Source organism: Homalodisca vitripennis, chromosome 8 (assembly GCF_021130785.1).
Source record: "Homalodisca vitripennis isolate AUS2020 chromosome 8, UT_GWSS_2.1, whole genome shotgun sequence".
In the NCBI taxonomy this organism is placed as follows: domain Eukaryota; kingdom Metazoa; phylum Arthropoda; class Insecta; order Hemiptera; family Cicadellidae; genus Homalodisca; species Homalodisca vitripennis.
The window spans coordinates 116,242,058-116,266,214 of NC_060214.1; the positions used below are offsets into that span (position 1 = coordinate 116,242,058).

At 35.9% G+C, this 24,157-nt stretch overlaps 1 protein-coding gene across 1 annotated transcript in view; it reads right to left on the reverse strand.

Moving 5' to 3' along the window:
* Positions 1–289: 289 nt before the first annotated feature.
* LOC124368339 (tectonin beta-propeller repeat-containing protein-like) overlaps positions 290–24,157 on the reverse strand; it is a 61,882-nt gene continuing 38,014 nt past the window's right edge. The window contains exons 16-24 of the mRNA XM_046825615.1: positions 22,336–22,455; positions 19,380–19,530; positions 11,869–12,068; positions 10,255–10,464; positions 9,779–9,871; positions 8,634–8,769; positions 6,579–6,767; positions 2,805–2,935; positions 290–463 (exon numbers count right to left, since the gene is read on the reverse strand). Coding sequence (XP_046681571.1) covers positions 425–463; positions 2,805–2,935; positions 6,579–6,767; positions 8,634–8,769; positions 9,779–9,871; positions 10,255–10,464; positions 11,869–12,068; positions 19,380–19,530; positions 22,336–22,455 — 1,269 coding nt within the window. The 3' untranslated portion in view covers positions 290–424. The remainder of the gene's footprint in view (positions 464–2,804; positions 2,936–6,578; positions 6,768–8,633; positions 8,770–9,778; positions 9,872–10,254; positions 10,465–11,868; positions 12,069–19,379; positions 19,531–22,335; positions 22,456–24,157) is intronic.

Sequence of the window (24,157 nt, forward strand, 5' to 3'; positions counted from 1 at the left end):
GTTAAAACTTAATGGATACCTCACAGCATTTAATGGAATTCACAAGAATACTTAAAAAGTATATTTTAAAACATTCTACAACGCTCCTTCTGACATTAAACTAGGCTTAAAATGCATTACGTACTATACTGATGTCCAATAAAAAATATTGTTAGTATTTTTGATACTTGCATGATTCTAATCAGCCACTATGTGGATTGCATAAAAATGACAAGACACTGAATATGTTATAAGGACTATCGGCACGCTAATGTTCATATAATTGCCATATAATGACCAAATAAAAACACTGCACAGCAGCAATATTACGTGTCAGTCGGAATGTCGGGACACTACCATGACTAGCCAATACTCATAGTTCGGTTTAAAACCTGTAAAATATATCACCGAAGGTACGATGAGGAAAATGTTAACGGGTAGGAGACTACGAGAAGCCCCTAGGACTGACATGACGCCAATTTCCCTGGAACAATAAGTACAAAAGAATTAGTCGAAAATATTATTTTGTTTTAAACCTCTTTCAGACATTCGCCACCAATCAATCGCCTTAACGGGGAGTCTGGTGGTGAATCCCAATCGCCAACAAGTGCTATATCATTGCACTCTGCTCTGTGCTGTCATCATACGTTTACTTTTAGAACTGCTAATGGAAACATCTATTTGACAGTACTGTTGTTCTTGTTCATTGCACGCTTTCAAGGTTAGTGATGCTATCTAGGAGTTATATACAAAATATTTGATCAATCTCTTCATTAACAATGATTTAACCGTTTTTCATCAAAATTCCTTCCAACCTCTATTGCTATCTTATGGATTATTAGACCTATTCGGAAATTCCTGCAGCTACTGTTTTACTGACATATTGTTGTGTTGTTTGTACAGTTCCCTGTACAAGACATGTAGTCTTATTTTAATATAACAATACAAACATTTCTTGTGTGAAAGAGTATTCATTTAGATTTAGTTTAACTTATAGGTGTGATAAATTTTAAAATACTCTCATATTAGAGAGAATTTATTAATACTTTCAGTAATGTATATTGTGTAACAGTTTTATTAGAATAGAGTTGTTAAAATAATTAAAACACAAGTATTTTCTCCGGCAACCGAGCGGGCAATCAATTCAGTCCGATAGCGCCAACAGTGAGTCATGGAAATTTTCCGGGATAAGGTTAACCAACTACAATCAATGTTAGATTAAAGGGCTGGTACAAACAGTTTTAGCTATTTAGCGACTTTTATTTGGTGTCACTTATACATTTAAATTCAGCACTTAATTTATGACCAAAGAGCCAACTTTTTATACCAACAGTGATTCTTCTATGTCTCAGACAGTTGATATTTGAGAAGTCAGTCAGTGAAAAACATTTTAAAGTATGATGTAAAAATATTTCATGAACCTAGCTGTGAATTGTGTAAATGATTTTAACAAAAGAAGAATGATTCTTTAATTAAAGTTTGTTATTGACTATGTATGATTTGAAAGAATAGGATTTCGGACATTTTGTAACATTTTCGCCCATTCTCGATTTTGTGACATATAACGTTAGCAAATATCTGAAATTCTATGACAAAAATGATAATATAAAAAAGAATTAAATTTAGATAGTTACTTTATGAAAAAAGCGGCTGTTTTCAAACCCTAATTTAATTTAACCCCTTAAGTGCTGGATTATATCAGACTTGTACTATACCCTGACTGGGGTTTTTTTATTCCCAAATATTCTTATGCAATAGATAATTCATAAATCATATAATTTATGATAAAGGCATTATATAATTATACAATTCTATATTTGCAAGGGTTTGTTTTTGGAGGGAGGGGGGCGAGTTTTACTAACAGTAACTAACCAGTAACACAATATACATTTTTATAATATTATGATGAAAGTAATATTACACACAAACACCTACACTATGAAAAGAGCAGATAATAAATTATAGTGTCCAGTGACACGATTGTTTACAATGCACTACAAAACGAGTGACACACAATAAAGAGGATGGTAGCTGACAGCGCATGATGGGAATGGCGGAACAGTCTCTTCCCTCTCCTCACCCCCACCCTGACCCAATAACAAAGGGAGAGTTCATGTGAAGCCAACAAAGATTTCAGAATCACCTCATACCACAATCACAACGATACGATCTTCGGTTTTACTGGGAAAACACAAGGAGTATATAATGTTGTCAGCACTTACTCGATTTTTGACCACATTTTTAAGGGGTTAATAAAACAGATTAAATTAATTTTAAATAAAATTTAGTTAAATTTTAGACGCTATTTATTTTTGGTTTTCTTAGGACAAGAAGCTTATAAATTGCACTTAGTCCTATAAGAACCTTAGTGGTGCTTCCCGAGTGACAGGATATTCAGGATGAGTAAGGTTACGGGGTAGGGGCCGCCTCCTGTCGAGATCCATGAGGAAGAATTACGGCACTGAACCAGCCTCTTCAGTCAAAGCAGGCAGGGGGTGGCACTCCCTTGTTGAGGCTGGCAAGAATCTCTGATACTTAGGGAACGAACCCCACCAACTCCATCAGTCCCCAGTAGACTAGACCTATCGAATTACCCTTGCATTTGCGGTTAGTGATGTGCCGCTCTTGGACATCCATAAGGTTGCCCAGATTTAAGTGATATATCAGTTTTTGCTGTGCCCAGTGATAGGTTCGATTGGAAGGTATAAACCAGCCAGAAGTGATTCCTGCTGGGTATTGAGATGCCATGTAAATAGTAGAATCCTCAGATTTTGAAGATTCCATGGGAATTTCAACGAGAATTGTGAAGTAGTAGTCCAACTGACCTGCAATCCCAGGAGCCAGGAGGTACCGGCTGGGTTGTCCGCTGTCACTCCTAATCTACGACAGACAACACCAGTTGTGGTCACCCCCCACACTTCCGGACCACCCATGCTGATCTGCCGCATCACCAGCTCTGTAACAGAACCACTACAGCTGATTCTTTGTAGACTTAAAAAAAATAATCTAGTGTAAAGAAAATGGAAAATGGTGTGCATGTATAATTATCTTAGATACAAAATAATAAACACAATTTAAGTAACGTCTGTAATAGAAATATAATAAAGAAGTCTATGTGTGGGCATAATTATTAATAATAAAAAAACTGCTCTAAAAAGGGGTGGGCTGATTCTGATACTTGATACCTCGATTCTTAGTGTATCATCAATCTCTATATTGCGTTTCTTTTTTTCTCGATTCTGACACCAATATTTTCTTCCATATGTCAGACTTCTAATTATTTTAAATTTATCTTTGAGACAATTATATTGAGATTAGCCCCAGCTCACCTTCCTCTATGCAGCATCTGGAATCTGAAGTCATGTCCATCTGAAGAGATCCAAAAAAAGTCAGTGACAAAGAAGCTCAAAATGAACTTTTTATATCATTTTGACACCACAGACACCTAGATTATAAATTACAGCGTAATCCAGGTGAAGAGGTATTCTCACTTTCTCATCTGGTGTGTAAAATTCCAAACGCTGCACTAGGAGGAATGTGAACTGGGCTAAAACTCAACATTCACAAGTTATGTGTTTAAGGAATGGTTTGTTTCATAATTTTGTAGTAAGTGTGGTGAGCAGTAATCTAAAATCGAGTAAGTACAGTAACTGTAGAATTCAATGGATTGTTTGAAGTTTCCTATCAAGGGTACTATATATTAACTAACTCTACAATCATTTCTGCCAATTAACTCCAGCTATAATTGTAGTTTTGATTATTGGATGTATGAGCCATCATTTCAGACTAACTAACCGCCTAACTTGTTTGAAAATTGTTATGTGGTAGAAAATATTGATATACTCTAATTATTCCTAAATGTATGGATATTTCACTTATTGCAGTAAGTTCATTAACCCTTTCAAGGTCAATATCCAGGCAAAGAACATTTTAAAAACATGCATAAATTACCGACTTTAAAAAAAATATATTAAAAATATGATACATTATATTTTTACGCGTATTTTATATCAATTTTCATTAAAAACAAACATACTTTTTGTTAAACATGTTATATAGTGCTTAAACACAGCTGATCAAGCAGTAACAATGACAAAAGTTATGATCAAGTTGGCCGGTCAAGTTATCAGTTAGCTGTTTCGGCGAAAGCCCTGTTAGAATGTTATGTTTACATAACATATGCAAATTGCTAAACATGGCACGACATTTTTTTGGTACACCTGTAAAAATACCTTTGGCATTACTGATTAACAATCCAAATAAATGACTAGCACTGAAAGGGTTAATTTTTATAGCTGCTTCCATACGTGCTGCTACTACTACTACGTGTATGTATGAGGTCCAATCAAAAAGTATCCGACCTCGTCGTGTATTGCGGCTTCTGCTGCCAATAATGAGATAAGATTTGTTGCGACAATAGTTCCTACTATGATAAGGAAAGGTACAAAGTCTTATCTTGATCCCCCGACTGGTTCGCCGGAGACGGGTCAGTATGTACTGATAAGTGAAGTGCGCGTATCGGTTTTCTCTAACTGTGAAGATGACGGAAAAAGTGGAACAACGTTATTGCATTAAATTTTGCGTGAAACTCGGAGAGAAAAACAAAGTGAGACCGTTCGGAAAATTCAGCTAGCATTCGAAAATGAGGCAATGAGTGTTACGCAGATTGAAGAGTGGTATAACCGTTTCAAAAGTGGTCGAACCTCGGCAGAAAGTGACGCGCGTTCGGGCCGACCAAAAACAAGTCGAACTCCGGAAATCATCGAGAAAGCAAAAGTTTTGATCTGTGAAAAATCGTCGAATGACTGTGGAGGAAGTAAGTACTGAGTTAGATGTCAGTTTCGGATCAGCTGAAGTAATTTTAACGGATGACTTGGGATTGCGCCGGGTAGCCGCAAAATTTGTGCCAAAATTGCTGACAGACGAGCAGAAGCAACGACGATTGGATGTTGCCGAGGACATGCTGCAATGTTGTGAGGATGATGTGGACTTTTTGACATCGATAATAACTGGAGACGAAAGTTGGGTCTATGGATATGACCCTGAGACCAAATTTCAGTCATCACAATGGCAGTCTCCCCAGGATACTCGGCCAAAAAAAGCAAGGCAAGTTCGAAGCAATGTCAAAGTGATGCTTACTGTTTTTTTCGACCACCGTGGAGTTGTGCACCATGAATATGCCCCTGAGGGTCAAACTGTGAATGCACAGTACTATTTAAGTGTCCAACGTCGTCTCCGAGATGCGATTCGCCGCAAAAGACCTGACTTGTGGGCGTCTCAAAATTGGCGGCTACACCACGACAATGCGCCAGCTCATTCAAACTTTTTTGGCGAAACACGGCACTCAGCAAGTTCCTCAGCCTCCGTACTCTCCAGATATGGCTCCATGCGATTTTTGGCTCTTCCCCCACCTCAAAAAACCAATGAAAGGCACCAGATTTGAAAGTCGAGAAGCAATTATGAAAAAAACTACGGCTGATCTCATGGCGATGCCAAAAAAGTGATTTTCAAGACTGCTTCCAGAAGTGGAAACGTTGCTGGAATCGTTGTGTTGCTTCTCAGGGTGCTTATTTTGAAGAAAATAAACGCCAGCTTTTTTTAGGTAACTTCAGTTTTACGTTGCACCAAAAGGTAGGATACTTTTTGATTGGACCTCGTATATGGTTGCACATACTACTATTAAACTATAAATAATGATATGTTTGTTTGATTTTATTTCAATCTAAAAAAATGCAAGTTCAATGAATTTAAGAACATAAAGAATGAAATGAGGACAGCAACAAATGTTTGTTCGAGCATTAGATCTAGCAAGGGTACGATTTAGTATGATGTAAGCTAGTGATGCTCAAATAAAAACTAGTGGAATTGGCAAAGAGGAACAAAGTAACCCTTGGGTGGGTGTCGGGCCACAAAGGCACTCAGAAAAACAACACAGCAGACACCCTTGTCAAGATGAGCACTGAAAGCCTTCTGATAGGGCCAGAGCCAGGCTGTGGAGTAGCCTTCTTCTACAGCAAAGCTCTATTAAATGATTTGGAAAAGAGGATTAGATCTGAAACCTAGAGAAAGGCTTCCAGACTTAGGCAATCAAAAATGTTTATCTCTCCATATGCTAAAGGATGGTCAGTACTCCTTGAACACAGTAAGGAGGATATACAACTGGTATTAGAGATGGAGACAAGACATGGTCTGCATCTCAGGAAACATCTGATGAAGGTGGGTCTAAGCCAGACTGATGAATGCAGACTGCAAAGTAGCAGAAGAATCAGCAGGACATATATTGCTAAACTGTCCTACCGTATGCAAAATAAAAAAAAATTCTAGGGGCGTATCTTTTCAGCACTGAAGATATCAGAGATCAGTAGCCCTCAAATATCAGACACTTCTGTAAAAGCTTCAGAGGGCCAAAAACTTAAGTAAGGGAGGTGTAAATGTCCTTTCAGGACTACATACAGAAAATCTTGTTTCTTTTCCTGTGATAAAAATATAAGGTGAACTAAAGCTAATCACAATGTTAACATTGAATCAATCCTTCCACTATAGCTATGTTATGTGAATTTTGTATTGTTAAAAAAACAATAAGAAGGAAAACTACAGACCTGAATCCTTATTCCCGCAATTAGCATCGGTGACGGCCTGCCAATGGGTGCCTTCTGGGAACACAGAGGTTATTTCCTTGCGGACAAACAATCGGTTGTCCTGGTTGACCGCCCACACAGACCACAGCCCCACCGACACCTGCCGGAGAGTCGGACCACTGGGCGGCTCCACACTCTCCCACACTTCACCTGCAAACCGACGTCAGGTATTATGACATGACACGTCGTCGACTCAGTCAAGCTGTTTTAACCCTCCAAGTGCTGACTATATTCACCTGTAGCGCTACATGATTTTTACGAGTTTAATAAGGCATATTTATGTTGAAAGTAAATAATCAGAACATAATAATTACAAAGTGTAACATATTATACATCAGCAAAAACTACAGGATAGTAAGTTATTAGTTACAATTACTTACCACTACATATTGAAAATGTATTAACGATTTTAGTAAAAAATTTACTGTTTACTTTTTCCAGATTTAGTACAGCACAGCACTTTAAAACTAACTCAAATAAATATCCTGAATATAGAAAATAAAAGACAAATTCACTACAAATAATATTACAACTAGCAGATCTACTTTTAGAAAAAAGCACAGGAACAAAACTTGTGTTATTTGTGCCTGTTGAAAAACTCCTAAACATCTGGCATATTCAAACATTTACTTCAACAGGTGAATTTTATAACACTCAAAAAGAATCCTTTTAGATATTTTTGATCTGTACTATGATTAAAAAAGCTAAAAATCGTAAATGGACCACTATAGGAAAGTCAAAATTACTTTAATTATCAAAACCAGTGAAATGACTTGTGTAAAGAGTGAACAGCATAAGCAACAATGATTCCAGCTGATATCGCACAGATGAGGATAAAAGAAGAATAGTTGTAGAAATAACAGTTTTATTCTTCTCCAAAGTACTAAATTAATTAGCATATCTTGTTCTGACCATGTAGATCACCCACTGTTCCTTTCAAATCCAACAGCTACATTTTTTCTTTTCTTTTCTTTTGTTTTCTTAGGACAAGAAGCTTAGAAAATTGCACCTAGCCATATAAGGACCTTTGCACTGCTTCCGGAGTTGCAGGATATTTTTGATGGGTAAGGTCTGGCGTAGGGGCTGCCTCTTGTTGAGATTCATGAGGAAAAGTTTAGGGCACTAATCTCAAGTCATGTCCCGTATGAAGAAGGAGAAGCCAGCTCTGAACCAGCCTTTCCAGTCAAAGCAGGCAGGGGATGGCAAAACCCTTATGTCTACGCTGGCAAGAACCTTTGACCCTTAGGGAACAGTAGACTAGATGTATCGAATTACACTTGCGCCCAGAATCTCGACATTTGTGGTTAGTGATGTACCATTCCTGGATGTCCATAAGGTTGCCCAGATTTAAGTAACACATCGGCTTTTGCAGTACCCACTGTGGGTTCAATTGGAAGGTATAAACCAACCAGAAGTGAACCCTACTGGGAAAAACACAGACCCCAGGAACCTTTAATAACAGACCAAGAGCCAAGAGCCAATTTCTCTAGTACAAGCGCACAACTGAACTTTCCTTGAAATCAATAGAAGAGTATCCATTGTCAGCTAAGCTATTTTTGAAAAAGGTTAAAAATGGGAGGATATAAAAGGGGTTACAAATATGAAGCAATAACGTTTTTCCTCACATCATATTTTATTTAGATAAACTTAAGATCACCCATCAAACATGTTAATAAATGTTAAATCATCTTTACCTAACTATATACAGACCAACTGAAGTCAATGACTTTCAATCTCCCTAAACAGTGTGCCAGTGATATAAGTGTTATTTATGTCTCATTATCGATTTTACGTGTGTCAAGCTAATAAGAATGTTACCTGAGAAAAATATTACTGTTTAATATTTTTAACCCTTTTGATACCGTCTCATTTTGACCACAACCAAAAACTAACATGGCTGACAATCAAATCTTTTCTCAGGCAATTGTCAGAGTGGTTGTCGTTTCTTAGACAAAAAGAATTACGGCTAACTTTGCGGTGGGGGACACTCTGTATCCCGATTATGGCGCTACTTACCCATGGGGTTGGAGGTGGTAATGCCAAAGCGCCAGTAGGTGGAGCCGTTCCTGCCAATGGCCCAGACCTGGTTGTGCGGCCCACAGCTGACACTGCACAGCGCCTGGTCACAGGCCACGTGTTCCCATGAGTCGCCCTACAACAGTCACAGAAACAGAACACTCTATAAATCAACACTGCAGTAATTCTCAAACTGTTTCACCAAATCAAACAATACATAAAAGTCTCTTGAAAACTCATATGGCACTAAAAGTAGTGAAATTATCCAATGACATGGATGTGACAGACTGACTATACAGCTGTTGATCTGGCCATCATTATTTCTGTGTTGGCAGGCCTATTTTGTCCAATTTGTAAAGGCCTACATGCATTACAATGCACAATTGTGTTTTGTGTTATGTTTGTTATACTTGGCACCATAAGAGTGGTGGGTTTTTCTTGAATTGATAATTTTTTCTCAGATTGTACTTTGGTCGACGCACCTAATACCTGGTCGATGCACCTAAAACCACCCGTCAGTCATGTAAATAAGGTTACTTTTTTTGTTTTTCTTTGTTCTTTTAGGACAAGAAGATTATAAATTGCACTTAGTCCTATAAGAACCTTAGCGCTGCTTCCGGAGTGACAGGATATTCAAGATGGGTAGGTTAGAGGGTAGAGGCCACCTCCTATCGAGATCCATGAGGAAAATTAGGGCACTAATCTCAAAGTCATGTTCCCCCGGAAGAAGAGGAGGCCAGCTCTCAATCAGCCGCTCAGCAGGCATGGGGTGGCACACCTTTGTTGAGGCTAGCAAGAACCTCTGATACTTAAGGAACGAATCCCACCAACTCCAACAGTCATCTCCCGCAGTAGACTAGACCTATCGAATCACCCTTGCACCCCAGAATCTCGACATTTGCGGTTAGTGGTGTGCCTCTCCTGGACATCCATAAGGTTGCCCAGATTTAAGTGACACATCGGTTTTTGCTGTGCCCAGTGAGGTTATGATTGTTGATGTTTGTTATGTAATGTATGTTATGTTTTATAATTTTGTGTCCTAAGTTTAAGAAAACTTGTTTTAATCATAAAAATACTAGACTGAAAACTGACAGGTGGAATGGAATGAATCCAAAATAAAGTTCCAAACAAGTTGAAACACTTACCATGGGATTTTCCACAGTGACGTTTTTCCTATACAGAGCGTCTCCGTTTGCTCCTACCGCCCACACTGACACAGCATGACTGTTTGGTAAACTCTGCAAACAAATGTTAGTTTCTATTATAATGTTCAATAAAAATAAGTGATTTTCAGTCGTCACAGCTGGTTTAGGATGTTTTTAAAGAGTAAAAAACAGTTTTCCAACAGTCAAATTAGGTCTCCCAATACCTCAGAGCTGGTTACTACCAATAAGAACCGGTTTCCACCCATGAGAACCAGTTTCCACTGATGAGAACAACCGGTTTCCACCAATGAGAACAACCGGTTTCCAAGAGTTGGAACCGGTTTTCATAGTTAAAAACCAGTTATCGATCAACAGAATAAGTTTTTATAAACCAGAACCATTTTGCAGCATTCACAACCTGATTGACAAGCAAAAGAATTGTACAAAGATAACAACTGTTTTAAGGAAACCATTACCTGCAGAGACAGATCTGCTATCTTGGTGTTGCCGACTTCCAGCCAAGGCCCAGAAGTTGTCAGGCGACACCGGCGCACCCATCGTCGTCTCCGCACATAGTCCGTTAGCTGTTTGTTGGCGTGATAGTTTCGTGGGAAGTCCACGGCGTACTGCCACCCATCCTTGTCGACACCTCCTGGTGTGTGATAATCTACAGCCCAGTCACCTACCTGTCACATACATAAATGTTTCTGTATTCTACAAAATGCTTGTTGTTAAGTCGCCAGATGGATAAAGTATCTGAAGAAGGGAATTTACTTAAAACGAACATTGAAGTTGGTGGCTCTCATGTTCAACTTTGTCATATTGTTGCAGTTAATTGTTAGATAGCAGATCATCACGAGGGAAGAATAAAACTCTCCACCCATATCCTCTTCTGTGTACTGCACCTTTAGTTTCTTTACATATCTTACAGTCTGTTACATAAGGCATTATGCAGATTCAACGATTCAAAAATTACATTACAAATAGTATTAATTTGGTGGAGCAAAAATCATACGTATTTATTTGTTGATTTACTGTTTGCTTCCCTTTGTACATATTTATTTTATAATACTGATTTTTAGATATAGTTATAAAAATTGACTGGGATTATTTATTATAAAATTCCCTTTATACATCTATTTAATAATGAAGGAAAATAAGAATTTAAAATAATTTTCTACCTTTGATGATGTTATTATTTAAACTTATATTGTAACCTTTTTGTAGTTATGGTTGGAATGAGAGGCATACGAAACCAGAATGTTGGAAATATAATCAAATTTTTACAGTCATCAGTTTTGTGTTCAAGAAAATAAATAATATCTTACATCATAAATATTTTGATCCAATGGGTGCTGAATTTGAGTACAGGAATGAAAACAAAACTGATAGAAAATTAACAAGAAAACATATTGATTGAGAAAAACATTCCTTCTTATTTATAAAAACGTTCAAAATGGAAATAGAGAGAAGAAGGGGTAATTTACAAATAGATTTTGCTGCACATGTCCATACTTTACCAGATTAAAAATTTGTAATGTTTGCCTTTATTTTCCAATTTCTTTTAAACTCAGTTTAACAAACTTAAATGACTAAGTTCTTCTAAGTAGTTATTTAGTGTGTTATAATAATTTCTTTATGACATTTCTTGGTTTGATATCAATAATAATTAACTGTAAATTATGGTTTCAAAATAGAGTCAACAATTTTATTATATGTTTTAGTGTTTGTTTTTTAGAAACTTGGAAAATAATGAACTAATCTTAAAAATAATTTGTAAGTATAAATGAAAAATAATTATTGAGTATACTTATACATTATAATTTTGAACTTTAGAATTTTATAAGTGATTTTTTAATGTTAAATAATTGTTTGCATTTTATAATGATTCATAATTGGCTGATTTCTTCAATGCAACTTTGTCAAATATAAACAATAAAAAACAAATAACGAATATTACAAATTTATTTGTGATGGCCTGTATTCTAAAGCCGTCACACCAAAAATGAGATAAAAAACACAATTGTGAACCAGATGATGCATACATTTAGAGGCACCTCTGTGAGTTAATACAAGGTGAGGAGACCCACCCATTGCCAGTGCATGGACAGGAGGCGTGTGGTCTCCTTGGAGCGCTTGATCCGGCCGGTGGAGTCGCTCCACATAGGACGGTCCGTGGGGAGACCTCGCGTCGTGAACCCACTCAAGGGGTTCCACCTCTGGTTCTCGTACAGGTAGAAGCTGTAAGTGTCCGTCATCGGATGTACACCAGCCATCGTCCGTTCCAGACCTTTATGGAAACAGTTCAAATAAAATTTGACCCTCAAACCGGTTGCTTCAGCTCCTTCAGCAATTTTTAAGATTTTCATACAATATTCCAAGAACAATAAATATATTGACAAACATATTTAGCAAATATAATTCATTGAACATGAAATACTAGTATGTGAGCAAGTAAAATTTTGTCTGTGACATAAAAAGTAGGGCTTTTCAAAACCTTTAGATCTTATATTACCTTTGCACTTTTGTTTACTACTCAAGGTATTTTTTAACAAATAAATAAATGAAAAGTGGCTAAGAAATAATTGGATTAGTATTGGTAGAGCCACAAAACAAACACAATAAGGCTGAATATCAATATGGCCAGTCATGTAACTCCCCCTCCCACCCCTCTTCGGGTTTCGTCTGGCTTGTGTACTAATTCCGCCCAGACCAGTTATAAGCAGTTAACCAGTTGTCCCCATATAAAAAAAATGCTGAGTATCCAGAAAAAACAGGGTTTGAAAATCACATTTCTTTTTAAACTTGGAAAATAAAACAACTAACACGTGAAACGCAAATGTTACAAAACGTATACAGTGATAACGTCAATCACCTGCTTCTCCATGCCAAAGAAGCGCGAATATCAAGACTATGATGATTGCGTTTTTAGATATCACAGGGATCGTGCACAGCTGATCAGAATTACTACATTAGCATCCTGACTACTCTACTTAAGCATGAATGAAAAATACGGAATGATTTGACAATAGACAATAGACAATAGACAATCTTTCTTTATTTACACAATCATAGAGATCGGTATTGGCGTCAAAACAATGTTACATAAAAATGAAGTTCTATCTTGCGAGTGTTATCTTTAAGTCTTCCACTCCATGAATTCCTTTTCGCTATAGAAGGGATGATCTTCAAGCCATCGAAGGAGTTTTCCCTTGAAGGTCTTTCCCGTGTCTTGTTTGATGTGGTCTGGCAGGTTGTTGAAATACCGTGCTCCCCTGAAGGTTGGCTTCCTTTCAGAAAAGCTCAGGTGATGTGCTGGAAGTGAGAAATCTGAGGCATTTCTGGTGTTATATTGGTGATAATCTCCAAGTTTTGGCTTGTTTGATGAGATTACTAGTAGAATTACCTCGCTTATGTAAAGTGCAGGTACTGTAAGTATTTTGTGCTCCTGGAATGCTCTTCGACAGCTGCTTTGAAATCCAAGGCCTGTTAAGCATCTTATTGTTTTCTTCTGCTGCAAGAAAACTCTTTCCATGTTGGAGCTAGTAGTTCCACCCCATGCTGCTATGCCATATCTAACATGTGCCTCAAAAAGAGCAAAGTAGGCAATTCTTGCTGCAGATGTTCCGCATATTTCTTTTATCCTTCTTATGACATAGGTGCCCGATGCAAGTCTCTTGCACAGCACATCAACATGAGCCTTCCAATTGAGGTTCATGTCAAGATTAATACCTAAATATTTTAAATTATCTTGTACTTTTAAGTCAGGTATCCCATTCTGTGTGTTTCCTCTTGCGCTATACGTCATCTGTACAGTTTTACTCTCATTCAAAGCTAGGTCGTTTGTCCTACAGTACTGTTTTGCTGAGTTGAGGATGGTTCGTGTATCTATTTCAAGTTGATTTTTATTTTTGTTAGCTAATGTTAGAACAGTATCATCTGCATACATTATTGTTTGGCAGAGGTTCGTCAGGTACTGAGGTAGGTCGTTTGTAAGCAAGAGGAAAAGGACAGGTCCAAGCACTGTCCCTTGTGGTACTCCTCTATTCACCTGAAGTGGGGTTGAGTGAACCTTGGTAGTTGTTCCGTTCAGGTTGTGTTTTAGTTCCATTAACTGCTGTCTTCCACTGAGGAAGGTCCTGAACCAGTTAGCTGATGTTCCTTTGATTCCCAGTTGGTGTAGTTTTTCTAGGAGCAATGAGTGGTCTATGCAGTCGAATGCTTTACTAAAATCTAGGAACAAGCTTGTAACAGTTTTTTCCACTTTCAATTTGGTCAATGATATACTCAACTAACTGTACGATGGCTGTTGTGGTAGATCGGCCCTTCAGGAATCCATGTTGGTTTTCAGTCAACAGATTGTTATTGCTTAAGTAATTAAGAAGTCTTGTTAGGATAACCTTTTCAATTATTTTAGAAAATGTTGGAATAAGTGATATGGGACGATAGCTGGTTGCTTCTGTGGTTGGGCCATTTTTATACTTAGGATAAATTTTTGAAGTTTTCAGTTTGTCTGGGAAGATGCCTTCTTGTAGTGACTTATTAATGATGTGTGTGAAGGGGACAATGATTTCCTCTTTACAGCTTTTTATGAGTTTTGAGGATATATCATCCAGACCTGCTGATGTTTTTTGCTTCATACTATCTATAATGGCAAGTACTTCTTTCTGTGTTGATGGTGTGAAAAGGAGCTGGGTTTTTGTTGAGAAGTTGTGCTGTGATTGTTTTGCAAGTTTTGAGGTGTTCTGTTTAAGTGTTTCATCAGCAATATTGGCAAAGAAGTAATTGAGATGGTTGGCAACTTTACTGGGATTTTCTGTGAATTTCCCATCTATATTGAGAGGAAGTTTGTTGCTAGATATCGTTTTAGCTGCTCTTTCTTTGTTAATTACTTCCCAAAGTGCTTTTGATTTGTTGCCAGATTCTTCTATATGCTGACTTACTTGCTGTTTTCTTAAAGATTTTAATTTCATATCATATTCTTTCTTTCTCTCAGCTGTTTCCTTCTTGTCATTTTCCAATCCTGTGCACAATTCCCTTTCTAGTGCTTTGATGTAATTTTGTCTTAGATGTTCTGTTTCTTGGTCCCATAGAAAATGGTTCTGTTTTCTTTTAGCTCTTTTAAGCACAAGAGGACAGGCGGAATTTAAATTTGTTTGCATAATTTCATTGAAAGTGTTGTAAACCTCGTTAGTATTTTGCATTCTTAGGACTGTACTCCAATTCTGCTGTTTCAAGAGTGATTTTAAGTTTCCAATGTTGCGGTTACTAAAGATTCGGGTTTTTTCTTTTGGAGTTTTAATAGAGGGTCTAGAAAGGTATACAGTAGCTGTTTGTGCCTTATGGTCTGAAAGGCCGGTTTGTATCACCTGTGTTTCAAGGTGGTTCTCCTCAAAATTAGCGCAGACCCAGTCTATGGAGGTTGCAGATGTTGGTGTGATTCTTGTTGGGGGAAGGTCAAGTCGCTTAATATTGTAGCATGCTAGGAGGTCATTAAGCTTGGATTTTTCATTACTTTCTGTAATGTTGTTGACATTAATGTCTCCCATGATTAGCAACTTTTTTTCTTTCTCTAATGCTTTATCCAGAATGTTACCAAGAATATCAGTTGTGTCATTTATATTTGAGCCTGGTGGTCTGTAGACACCTAAAACGAGTAAATCTTTTTTTCCATTTTTTATCTGGAAAAGCGCTGCTTCACATATTAGTTCTGAATCATCGCCACTGGTGTCCATGAGTTTGACTTGGTCAGCTAGTTCTTTTTTCACATAAGCAGCTACTCCACCTTTAAGATGCCTTTTCCTGGCAAAACCTCCCACCAGTGAGTAGTCAGCCAATCTGGTATTTTTCAGATTTGCTTGTGTGAGTCCGTGTTCTGTTAAGATGACAAGATCTGGTTTATTTTCATGCAAGAAATGGCTTATTTGTTCAATTTTATTCGATATTCTATCTATATTTTGGTGAACTATTTTTATATGTTTTGTATATTTATTTTTTGTGCCTGACTTGAAATAGATCTTTAGTCTGTCGGTCTTTTTTCTGCGGCTCTTCCTCCATTGAGATGGCTCTAAAAAATTATTGTTTTGGGTGTTTTGTGTGGTTTTGTATTTCTTGATGTCCCTTATTCCTTTGATCTATTGATATGTCCTGTGATTGCATTATAGGATTCAGTTTTTTGTTGAAGGGAGTTTTGTCTGGCTCTCCCTATGTCTTGTTCAGGTGTTTGTCCATCCCCAGGTAAGATGTTGCAATTCAGTTTTTTATTTGAGGGAGTTTGGCTGGCTCTCCCTGTGTCATTTTTAAGTGTTTGTCCGTCCTGAGGTAGGATGTTACGATTCAGTTTTTTGTTTGAGGGAGTTTGGCTGGCTCTCCCTATATCTTGATCAGGCATTTGTCCATCTTGGGGTAAGATGTTGCAGTTCAGTTTGTTGTTCAAGGGAGTTTGACTGGCTCTCCCTATGTCATTTTCGTGATGAAAAGGTGGAGAAGAAGCCTTACCTAAATTTTTTAGGTGCTTTTCCATTTTGTCAAAAAACTCGCTGAAAGTTTCATCTTTGGTCAGTTTATAGGCGGTGCAAGAAGGTTGGGGTTGCGGTTTTCTCCTGGAGTCTTTGGACAATGATTTATTAGCATTTTTCGTCTGTTGGGGGTGTGCAAGGCTGTATATGGTCTGACCCCAGTGGTGTTTGTTTGTTTCGTGTGTTGTATGCAGAGTTGATGAAGATTCTTGATTTATGCAGTTTTAGTCTATGTCTTTGTCGCTTGGGGATTTTTTCAACATCAACGGTTTGTGTACGGTGAGTTTTTACTTCTGAGGATTTGATTACTTCTTCAGTTTGGATTTCTGCAATTTCAAATCCAGAAATATCCGTTCTGTTTGTTGATTTAGGTTTATCCCCTGAGAAGTTCTGTTTTTCTCTTTTTGAGCACTGGGTAGGATCCATCAGAGTACTGGTGTATTATGGGTTTGACTACAATAATCTCAGAGTGTGTGCAAGTCAATGAGGTCGACTCATTGTTAGATTGGGCCTTAGATAGCAACGAGCTAAGTGGCTGACCGTGTTTGATTTCAGGGACATATTTTGTAGTGGCTTCCTTTGCTACAGGGGTCTGAGAGCCGTTTGGTTCATCGATCTCATTGAGTGTTACACTGATGAGTTCTGAATTAGCAGTTGATTGTGTGGATAGGGTTTTAGTTTGGTTATCTGATATTTGTGGGATTTGGTTAAGTTTCTCCCCACTTTCTTTTTCTGTAAGTTCTTCGTTTAGAAATGAAACTTCTTCAGAAAGATTTTCATCACCTTTACCTTTATTTAAGTGTGGCTCAGAGTTAAGAGCCAAGGTGAGCTCTAAAAATTCAATCCTTTCCATCAGTTCAATATTGCACCTTTCCAGATTTTCTTTTTCTAACTGCAGTTTTTTAACATTAGTATCTTCTTCTTCTCTGTACAGATTTATTGTTTCCCTCAAGGATTTAATTTCTCTCTTTAGTTTTTCTATGGTATCTGTCTGCATTTTTGACATTTTGTCATTGATTTCTGATGCCTGTTGGTATTCCTCTTTGGTGGTTTTAAAGGAGGAGCAGGCAAGGTTCAAGTGTTCTTCATAGTATAGCTTATTCTTGTTAGCGACATCTTCTAAGCTTTTTATCTTACTTTCATACGCACTTTGATCCTTTTGTGTTTGTTCCTCAAAATCTTCTAGCATTTGTTCTTTGTCTTTAATTTTTTTGAGAAGATGGGATTTTTCTATGCTGAAATCCTTTTTCAGGTTATTAAGTAGTTGATTGAAGTTTTCTATTTGCTCCTCTGAGGCTTTTAGTTTATCTTCTAATTCTGATTGAAGAATGAAATATTTCTCTTTAAGGTCAGAAATTTGTTGTTTTAAGCTATTATTCTCGCCAAGTAACAAAGTTCCTGCTTCTGCAGCAAGAGTTAGGGAGGTTTCCAAGTCCTGGTTTTCGTTTATAGTTAGGTTTAAAATTTTTTCCTTTAACTCTTGTTCACTGCATTCATAATTTGTTTTTGAATCATGGGAGTGTAACTCCAATTTTGTATCTGTCAATAGTGATTTTCTTGCTTCATCTAGTGCCTTTTGGAAGTCAGGCTTTAAGCTTTGGTTTTTTGGAATTTCATTTTCAAGAAAGTTATAAAAAGGGAAAATTTCTTTCTCACTACAAATAGCTGTTTGGAGAAAAAACAAGTCATGGATCCTCCACCAGGACAATGCTCCAGCTCACAAAGCTTTGTCAATAAAGACATTTTTGGATGATTTCTGTCTTCGATCATCTATCCTACTCACCCGACTTGGCCCGTTGTGACTTGTTTTTGTCATAAAGTCAAATCAGCTTTGAAAGAAACAAGATTTGAGACTGTTGAAGCAGTAAAAAGCGACGGAAGTCATGACACAGGGTTACAGAAAATAATCTGCAGCATTGTTACGAATAGTGAAAAACTTGAATTGAGTGGAGATCGAGGAGGCGAGTAAATTGAATGGGATAACATTAAACTGTAAGTAAAATTTGTTTTCAGCCTCAGTCCGGTTAAATTCTAGCCACACTTTGTATCGTTCCAAACAAGACAAACAGCTGAAATATTTTTTTATATACATTATACTAATTACATTTTAATAATATCAATGTTTTAACTAACACAAATTCTAATATAAAATTTAGAGGATACCATTTTTTATCAAAATTGGCAAAGACAAAGTAACGGATTCTTTTTAACTGTGCACTGGACTACATTCTAAGGGAACGTGACAGAAATAACTAAATTACATACAAATTTGATATCAAAAGGACAACATAAATATGAACTGCCTTAGGATTGTTGTTAACGAATAACATATCCCTCCTGGCCAACAACATTGAAGGAACAAAAAAAAAAAAACAAATCTTTACCAGATATAGCTCTGCGAATTGTGTTGAAAATATCGTTAGAAAAAATAGAAATTATACTAATTCAGCCTCTGCTTGAAACAAAATACTGGATAGCTATGGCATAAAAATTGTAAACGAATTCAAATATTTGTGAGGAGTAATTACGAATAAACTGAATGGAAAACCAACTTGGCCAATTGAGATGGACAAGTTAATTAAAATACATATAACAAAAAATCTCTTTCAATAAATAATAAATTAAAACACTATAAAATAGTTGCCCTGCCAGAAAATACATATGCACGTGAAACTACATTTAAGACCACAAACACCATTGCAACACATAAGATTGGAAGATGAATAGTTAGTACATGTACAAACAAAAACCATCATGTAGTTAATAGACAGAGTTTAGAGACTATCTTCAAATAAAACATATAAAAAGATAAAGAACCAATAACAATAAAATAATGAGTATAATTCTTGGGACATTTTTTAAGAACACCTGAATATAGGATTAGCAGAAAAATAGTAGAACATTTATAGAATAGTGAGAGCAAAATTAGAAGGATCATGGAACTAATGGAAGCTTCAAGTTACAATAGAAGATTTAGAACACAAACTGAAAGATTCTACTTTACAGTTTAAGAAAAACAAGTAGAGAACAGGATGAGTAATTCTGGAGGAGGAAAGAACATTGTGTACACTTGCAGCACTTACCCCCCAGAACGGAACCGCCCCAACCCCCAGAGTAGGCCCAAGGAGTGTTGTCTGACCCCACACCCCATGTGACCCCGTTCTCACACGTCTCCACCCTCTGCAGGTGTCCGCCCATCGGCCGCCAGAACATCTCTGTCATCGGAATTATCACCTGGTTAGGAATAACATAGTAAATAAAACAGTGTTGATAATTAAAAAGTAAAAAAATAAATCTACACAAGCTACGGCGGAGTTGGAATTTCTTTGGTTCTTCAATTTTAACCCTTTGAGTGCCGCAGCGTTTTGCTATATGGTATGCATAAAATGCCGAATGAAAATGCCTGATTCTGAAAGGGTCTAGTTAAAAATTCATAACAAATTTATTTATTGGTATAATGTCTTGGGTTTTTGTTTTTTACTTCGATAAATATATTTTCTTTATACATATATTACATTGATCACTTATTTAACGTTTTTATACAATTAAAAAAAATCATTAACAAAAACTTTATGAGCAAAAAATTTAATTTTTATTTTGACACAACTTAGTGTTATTGAAATATTTTATTTTTTCACTTTTAGTTATTCTATCTTATACTCCATTTAATTCTTTACAAAAAGACATACAAACATTTTGTTTATACTTATAAATAAAATTTGGAAAATAAATATGAAAATATGAACTACTACAAACCTAGAAATTTTCTAACCTAACCTAACACTCTGTGTATTGTCTACACTGATAATGCTTAAATATAATGCCTGCAATACTAGGTTTTCATTGTCAGCAATGTTTTTACGACTCATTGTTTATAAATATCACTGAACAAACACAAAAAACTATACAAACGTATTTAGTAAAGTACTCGATGTTTACGATCGCCGTAACTCCCGGCCAAGTCATTGTTCTACTTACACATAGACTAGAACAACATACACAAACAAAATAATTTGAAGATACTAACACTACAAACCCATTTACCTTTAAAAACTTTCAATATCATTTGTGAAATAAACAGCAGCGCAAACAAAACACGTGACGGCTCGTCGATTCTAAACTCGACTGACGCGCTTACTTTACAACCGCCGTAAAAATCAGAATCTAACCAGAATGCAACAAAACCTACATCAAAAGTTACGTTGGAGCCTTTGGAATGCGTATGCATAGTCATAGAGCCAATTTAGATAAATACTCTATAAAATATAAGCATTACTGCAGAAGTCGCTAACAGCGATGCTGCGGCAACTCAAAGGGTTAAATATTTTCCTACTAACAATCAATTATCTTGCAACATTTCAGACCACTACATACTTACTGAGTTAATTACAGTGTGCAGTGGACTGACTAATTGCTATTTATTGTATTTTACTTAGTATCAAAGAACAATAATTTAGACAGTTTTATTAGTAGATAATAAATACACTCCTACTTTACAAGAAAAAAAATATATGCAGGAACAGATAAATGTTCGATTGGAGAAAACCACAGGCACTTTTACCTATATGAAGATTAAACTTTTGTAATAAATTTCTTAAAAAAGCATGGTCTATTAGTAGATTTAAAAATGTGAGTTATTGGCTTGTTGATAACACATTTTATTCTTTAAATGACTACTTAACCTGTGATATTAGTACTTTAATTTTTTAATAGTTATGATTTTGTTAATAGTTATATCTCCTGCTATTCATTTATTGTTGTTAAACATATTTTATTGTAAATTTGTTGCATTGTTATCTATTTATTGTTACTTTTTATTTGTCTTATTGTTATATATTTATTGTTTTTATTTACTATTTAATTTACTTGCATTGTCAAGTGCTTAAAGACAATAAAGATTTCTTGATTCTTTGAAAAAAATTAAATTCAATAATAGCGTAACACAGTTAAATAATTAACAACTAATTAATTTTTATATTAAGCACAACTGAAATTAATGACTAGTATGCACCAATTAATGAAAACATGTATTTAAAATAAAAACATAAATTGAGATATTATAAGAGTCTGCAAATTATGAAAATAATGCTTCAATTGCTTGTGATTATTGGAGTTTAAATTTAACCATGAGATCACCTCATGGAACAAGACAATTTGCGTACTTCAGAATTTGCGTGACAGATACTTGACAGTGATATATTAGTCAAAGATACTCATAACTGACACAAAAGTGAATTATAAAAAGTAAATTAATGGTTATGTATGTAATGTTATTAATTTATTTGAATTATTATTTTAATAATGACAATTGAATGTAACAGTTTTATCTCATCTCTCAGAAAACTAATTTAGGAGCTTGTCATAAAATCATAAAAAATTAAAAAAATGTTAGTGAATTTTAAATGTTTTGTAATTAAGTAATTCAATAAAACCTGGTTTTCCACGTAAAAAACATTGTACTGTTTTGAATAAAAAATTATTGAAACAGACAAACAAAAAAAGTAATAAAATATTGACAGATGCTTTTGATTTTTTGTTCTTCTTATTAAAAAAATGTGTAAATATATACTAAAAAATTTAATAAAACATTATTTGGAGAAAGCAACAAACACTATTGTAGAGCAACCACATAGGCTAAAATGTCCTGAAAATTGACTAATTTATCTGATCCAAACTCATTTTATTAATATGTTTGTACACGCATGCATTTTTACCAAAATCAATTCAAACATTCAGTCCTAGAGAGGCTAGATTAATTGCTTCCTCAGTGGGTTAAACCCCAGTGAAATAAGGGTCCAAATACTGCCATTTAAATTCGAGTCAGAGTGACGTATACAATCGCTGTACAGACAGCCCATCTGACCATTACGCGTGGACTGCTGAAGTGAGAGGAGGACAAGTATCTGTAACTTTACCTGAGCTCTGCGAGAAATTGGAAAGGGCCACACTTATAGGCCTGCTGAGGCCTACAGGTTAAACCACTGATAAGCCACTGGTCGGATCACAGCACTATTATTGATATTGTACTCGGAGACTGACCTTTTTTGTGTAGTAGAGAGCCTCGTGCAGATGGCAGTCACCGTTCACTTCCAAGTGTGTAACGCTTTGCGGCTTGTGGCGATGCTCAAAGTACGTGAACACCATTCCATTCACAATCACCTGCAATGTCACGTACATCACAAATATGTGTGGATGACTACAGCTCACCGTAGTATTGAAGGATCGGACAGAATGTGAGGTAGCTCAATTGCCTGTTTACTTTCTGACCAAATAATCAATTAATAGAGCTCTTCCTTGGGTCAAGAGGAACCTATGTACCAAGTTTCAAGTCTCTATGACCTTGTCAAGAGTTATTGCACAAACAGATGAACAATGACACAATTTCAAGAACGCCCTGTTGAGTCCTTAATAAATAGTGTGCTGTAGAAAATAGTTAAAGAAACAGGATTTTTCCGGACATTTGCCATTGTTCAGTGGTACAAAACATCAGTAAACACTACGTTTCAAGATCTGCAATCTGATCTCTTCTTCGGGTAAAAACTAACCTAACACATAATTACAAAGTAGGTTAAAATCAACAAATCATACCAGAGCGTTGTGACACACGTAAGTCAGGAATCACAACCGCTATGTTGTGTGTCAACTTCACTAACTATAAAAACATGCACTTAATAAAAAACTATACACAACACTAATGATTAAAACTGAACAACAGCATACAGGTCACAATATGTCTGCAGTTGTCGAACAACCACTTACGACTCAGGTGGTTACTGTAGTGTCGAAACGTAGTGTTACTGTTTTTTTCATATCAATGAACGATGACAAATGTCCGGTAAAATCCTAATCCTTCCAGTGTCCAAATAAACTTCAAACATAGAAAAAGGTTTGGCTAAAGAGTGCCTCCACAGGCCATAAAAAACTTTGGTTTGTTAAAATACAATACATAGAAATGTCATCAGTGGAATTAATGTTTATAAATGAAACAGATCTGTACGGAACATTGTAAATTTTAATGTTCCAGGAGTTATTTATACATCTATATTTAGTATTTGAGAAGAAGAAAAGTGGGAGTTAAGAAACTGTAACAGCTTTCAGCTTCCTACAGTAACAGCCGTGTTACCAGGCTGAACTATTGTTTAAACTTGTGTTTTATGTTGTGTCATTTTTAGAACCGATACAGTTACCAATTTTTATAATTTTGTGTTTCAGTTATTTTTATTATGCTTCTTGCCATATGGGAACATCCAAGGCATCTTTTGTTTGAATAGCAAGTATAAAATACCAACATACAAAATTTTGAACTTTTGTAAAAAAATTTTATTGTTTCAATGAAAACTAAACGTTCTGTCTGTTAAACATGTTATAAAAAATTTTAAAACAGTTAATCAAGCTCTAATAAAGATTAAGAATTAAATTACATGTTTTCAATTATGTAAAACAAGTAAAAGTGATTTTTTACTAGTTAAAAGGAGCAAAATATTTTTGGAGATAATTAAACAAAAATAAATAGAATTGTTAAAACACAATGTTATTTTTAGTATTCTTAAGAAATAAATTATATGTGGCTCTTTGAGTGATTCCTTATACAGGGTGTCAATTAAGTCTGGAACCTCTTTTTTAATTTTTAAACCACAATATCAAAAAATACCAAAGTTCACACATGCTTACTGGTGATAGTAACGCATACATCTGCCCAATTACCGATCGGATAATCCCTTTGGGGGACGGTCCACAAGGAGTCAGACAAAATTCTTAAATAGCAGCATAGGTCAAATTTGGTATCAAATTAAAGGTCTTACTTAGCAGAGTACAATGCTGCAAATCGGACTTCAAAAGGTGGATCCATTCAGTAGTTATA